Here is a 5,615-nt window from a genome sequence, read left to right on the forward strand (position 1 = left end):
GGTCGACTCAACGCTATATAAGCAAATGGTGGGCAGCCTAATGTATCTCACAGCCACCCGACCTGACCTGATGTTTGTGGTAAGTCTTATTAGTCGTTTTATGGAAAATCCCACTGAGTTGCACTTTGCTACTGCAAAAAGAATCATGAGGTACTTGAAGGGAACTCTAGAATTTGGGATATGGTATCAACGTGAAGGAAAGAGTGAACTCTTAGGCTACACCGACAGTAACTATGCGAGAGATGTGGATGGCAGTAAAAGCACCTCAGGCTATGTTTTCTTGATGAGTGGAGGAGTTGTGGCATGGTCCTCAAGGAAGCAACCAATCGTAACTCTGTCAACTACTGAAGTAGAGTATGTAGCAGCAGCTACATGTGCTTGTCAAGCCATTTAGATGAGGAGGATATTGAAAGAAATCGGGCATGAACAAGATGAAGAGATGGTTCTGTTCTGCGATAACACGTTCACTATCAAGTTGTCAAATAATGCAGTCATGCATGGGAAGTCAAAGCACATAAGAGTCCGATACCATTTTCTCAGAGATTTGACAAAGGAAGGTGTCGTTAAATTGGTTTATTGCAGCACCGAGGAGCAGCTGGCCGACATAATGACAAAGCCTTTGAAGTTGGCATCATTTCAAAGAATCAGAGAAGCTTTTGGGATGAGAGTTATGAACTGAAACTCTTGATCGAGTTCAGTTCAAGGGAGGGATTGTTGTGTAAGTTTTTTAGTTTTTCCAATAAAGACCTATTCTTTAGGCTAGAGCAGGTCAATTTCTGTTTTGCTATTTTCTTGCTATTAGTGGAGTTAGTGGAGCTAGTTGAGTCATGTCCTTTATTTTAGGATTAGCAGTTGTTTACAGTTTTTTATGTATTCCTTATAAAAAGGCATTGGAACCTATGAATAAAGCGATCATTCTGGTGCATTTGCAATTCAATTGAAACACTTACAGTTTACAGATGGTGTGTCTATGTTGTGAAGCTCAATTTCAATTCCATTCAATTTTTATGATAGTTGGTACCCCCTAGAAGGATCCTTCAACATATTGAGGGAAATATGATATACGGTGACAAACCCATAACATGATGAGTGCCCTTAAGTTGAAAATTTTGAGTATACGACTATCAGCTACAAGATGCACTTACTAAGAGTAGTCTTTATTTTGCAGGTATTTGACAAGGTAGACACGATGTTTGATTAGGGCTTTGGTCCTGATATTTGGGATTCCTAACCCTGCTATAACAAATGTTTGAATGACCTCCATACAAGTTTTTATGATACTTGCAATTTCATTTTGTAATTGGCTAAAGATCACTAAGATCTTGTGAATTGGTAATTTTAGTTTTTTGGCTCAGCATAAGGGAAATTGAAATTCAGACCAATGTTGGCTTAAGCATTGTTAGGCTTGAAGGGTTTAATTTTGTTTTGAATATCAGTTATACTAAAAAACTCTTAGTAATAATTTATATTATAGTGGAAAACCAAACGAATTTTCAACGGTCTTTCATTGGAGTTTGGATTAAGTGCAAAGCAAGGAAGAGTGCACCCAACTAGTATAAATCATGTGTACACTATCTCTCCCCCAATCTCTTTTACTTTTAAGTATATATTTTCATGTCTTAAGTTTTATTTCTTTATATAATCAAAAGCTACAAAGGAAAAAACTTCATACAAAAATAAGGCAACACTACAAAAACCAATAAATCGCACAAATAAACTCCAAAAATCTAAGAGAGGCTCCCTCTGAGAATCTACAAGTCAAACGAGGATCAAGCTAGAACTCAAGCTCACTAGACCACTAACACCGGATCAAAAACCTCCATGGAAAAGAAATAAAATATAACACTCAAAACCTTATTGAGATCTCAATCTGCTATTGCTTAATCCAAAGGATATGGCTCATAGTCAATCCGTGAAGGTGCAAGGTTTCCCCTATGATCAACCCTAAAACCATTTCAAAGTTAAAACAATACTCATCTCATCCCTTTCTTTCACGTTTGTTGTAGAGCAGAAAAACAAATCTCGTTTCGAGCCTTCTAAATGGTCCACACCACGACATGTTAGATCATAGAAACCCCCCTAGATTTTTCCACGCCTCCAAAGGAAATAAAACTCTCAAAGAGAAGTATAGGATCCTTAAGAAAGGATAAATACCACTCGAACCAACTAAAAATTCTATACCAAATTGAACTAGTGAAGTCACACGTGACAAACTGGTGAGAAGATGACCGGATAGAAATGTCGCAGAAAGGACACAAAGTAATCCTGTGATCAATGGTCAGCTTTATATTAAATAAGTTCTCTCTTAAAAGGAACCTATCCAGGAGAAGCTGTGTAATTTACTATAGAATTCCTATGAATTTACTGCGGATTTTTCATTGGATCTTCTTGTCGAAATAATTACCCACAAATGTTTTAGCTGGAAATCAATACCGACATGAAAATCAACAGGAAATATGTTTCCTGAAGAAATTTTGCTAGAATCCACAGGAAAATAGAATATTTTTAGTATTGCGCATCATTTGGTTACTTGGATTTTTTAGACGTTTATTTATTTCAGATTAATTGTTGCGGTGGTGTATTGCGCATCATTTGGTTACTTGGATTTTTTAGACGTTTATTTATTTCAGATTAATTGTTGCGGTGGTGATTTGATCTGGTAGCTCTTGTACCTAGAGCTGTCAAAGTAGCCTACTAGACCCTAAGCGAATTGGCCCTAGCGAGCCTTAGACTTTTTAAGGATGGGCCAAAAAAAACCTGTTGTAATATACACTAAAAAATTACAATCGAGCCCGTCCAAAGTTGGACTTCGAGCTACCCTGCGTCCTAAACCATTTTTTATAAATAAAACATAAAATACAAACCTCGTAATGTTTATTATAACTGAAATTAAAATTTAGATAATTTTAAACATAATATATTTTTAAGTACTATATTAACTTTTATAAATACTATAATATAGTTTTAAATACAATACATGTATAAATTGTATAAAATAATATTCAAATATTTAATATAAGAAAGATGGTTGATTATATTATTGCATAAAATTTAAAAGAGAAATATTGAATAAAATAAAGATAAAATTTAGTGAGATGAGAAAAATTAATATGTGTTATTTTTTGAATAAGATAATATAAATATTAATATTATATTTTTTTAAAACTTATAGCAATGCAAGTCTAACGGGCAATTCACGGTTCAAACTTCCTTTTCAATTTCTACTTCGTTGTATAGAGTGAATTTCAATGAAAGCTTAGAAATAGCATGAGCATACAACTTAGCAGTACTTCATATATTCAAAGAGTGTAAGATGTTTTTGAACCTCAAAAATGATGAATATGTGAAAAAGTTTGAAGAACACTAAATAATATCACTTTGACAATATATTATCAATAACAAAAAAAACTATAGTGTCAATCACTCATAATTTTCCACTTAACCTTCCTTTTGCACGTAAATAACTTCAGCATCTCTGGACTCTCTTTTAAAACGAATTAGTCCGGTAACCAACTCTGGTCTAACATTTACATCAGGCTTCACGATCATTTTTTCGAGCACGGGTGAATAGAGAAGTAAAAATCTGATAAAATCTAGTTCAAGTTGGAGGCCAGAGATGTTATCTATTGACACACTTAGTACTTGAATGGGTGTTTCTGGTTTAAAAAATGTTTCTTCCCAACAATAGGTGTCACTGATAGGTGTCAAAGGAACACTATGCTGGTCAATCCGTGCCTATAAGAAAAACATATATCAAAACTCTAAAGATAAAAGATGGAAAATTAGGTAAAATAGTCTCTTATTTTGTAGAAATTTACTTACCACCAGACCATATATAACTAACTCAATCCAAACTGCAATTGATTCATAACTTTTGCTAGCAATAATAACTCACATACAAGTTATGGAATTCAATCTAGAATTCTTTATAAAAAATAACTTAATCTTGAGTTTAACAAAAATAAGTTTTTCGTAAACACTAAACATATTAAGTAAGAAATTTAGAATATGCAAATCTTAGAATTTAATAACTTTTTAAAAATAAATCTAGAATATGCAAATGCACCCACAGAACTAAAAAAATAAACTATAAATAAATACTCACAGAAATTTCTAATGTTTGAAGATTAGGTGAGCTTCTTAGCAAACAAAGAGCAGCTGAAATTTCTTTCAAATCATCAAAGTTTATGCATATGGAAAGACAATCTAGATCGGTACAGAGAGTAGGAAGCTTCACCGGCACAACACCTGCAGCCAAATACTGTAAACAAACAACTCTAAATCAGGATATGAATATAATATTTTTAATACTTATAAATTTTTTTGTAGTGTTGACTTAGACAATCATTTGGTGGGTCACTTCTACAATCAAATTCAAGGCTGATGAGATTTTAGAGCATTTTATACCTTTAAAAAATAATTATGAACCGATAGGTTTTCGATGTGAGGTCTATGATCGAAAAATTTAAGCAAATTGCTAGAGCCTCCATGCAATCTACTTTGATTGCTTTTAGAGTTCAAATACGAACTTAAATTCACATACACAGTAGTTAATTGAAAAGTTTTATGAAAGGTTATATCCTCAAATGTATCAAAAATATCAAGATGTTTAAGATTTGGTGCATGAATATTAATTTGGGTGACACCATCAAGGTTTCCCAATACCAAACTTTCTAGCAAATTGCAGCCGGATATCAAATTTTCAAAATCATGTTGGGATATAGTAATCCGATACAGCTCAAGACTTTTCAATTTCTTGAAACCTTGAAACTTTGTAGGAGGTTTAAGCCAACACCACAATAACTTTAAAATACGTAAACTTTGACAAGAGAATAAGCGGCAAGGTATCTTATAGTCTTTTTCTATCCAAACATCTAGTACAAGCTTTTGAATAGATCTTCCAATTAGATGATGAATCCAGCGATCAATATCAGTCTTAGGAATCACACAAGTGAATTTATCATTGTAGTTGCACATCTTGAACACGATGATTGGCCCGTAATGAAGTAAAAGTACATGGTTAACGATTTGTAGAAACTTGTTATTGAAAAGCGAAGGGTCTCTGGAAGGTGCAATATTAGAGACACAATCTGTATCAAATACTAGACGTGATAGTGTGTACCACTGGTTATTCCATTTGCTAGATAAAACACTTGTTCCGGCTGCTTCTCTAATCGGCAAGTATGACAGAATCTTGTCTATAACATGCTCCGGTAACCAACTAAATCTATCCGGCTCCATATCAATCACAATTAGAGACAAGGTTTAGGGCTAGGGTTACCGTAACTGTGCTGAGTGAATTTAAATAATATTTCCTAATCCTAAAGCATATCAACATCCTTAAAACTCTCTAACTATATTCCGGAAAATATGAATTAAAGCATATCAACATCCTTAAAACTCTCTAACTATATTTCGGAAAATATGAATTAAAATATATACATTAATCAATTTGGGCATATCTTTTGTAGATAAATTTATTTTTTTAACAGCTCAATTATTTTTTAAAATTTAAATATAAGATTTAATTTTAAAGAAGTAGAAAGCTAACTATTTATTTTAGTTGAATATTAATATTTTATTAAGGAAACTTAAATTCAAATTTAAATACAAAA

At 32.9% G+C, this 5,615-nt stretch overlaps 1 protein-coding gene across 1 annotated transcript; it reads right to left on the reverse strand.

The window, feature by feature from the left end:
• Positions 1-3,438: 3,438 nt before the first annotated feature.
• LOC127093778 (F-box/FBD/LRR-repeat protein At1g13570) lies at positions 3,439-5,253 on the reverse strand (the record flags this gene model as incomplete). Its single annotated transcript, XM_051032681.1, has 3 exons — positions 3,439-3,735; positions 4,106-4,261; positions 4,408-5,253. Coding segments are annotated over 3 exons (1,299 nt in total), but the record flags the coding sequence as incomplete, so codon positions are not given.
• Between the last annotated feature and the right edge of the window lie 362 nt (positions 5,254-5,615).

Source organism: Lathyrus oleraceus, chromosome 6 (genome assembly GCF_024323335.1).
Source record: "Lathyrus oleraceus cultivar Zhongwan6 chromosome 6, CAAS_Psat_ZW6_1.0, whole genome shotgun sequence".
NCBI lineage: Eukaryota > Viridiplantae > Streptophyta > Magnoliopsida > Fabales > Fabaceae > Lathyrus > Lathyrus oleraceus.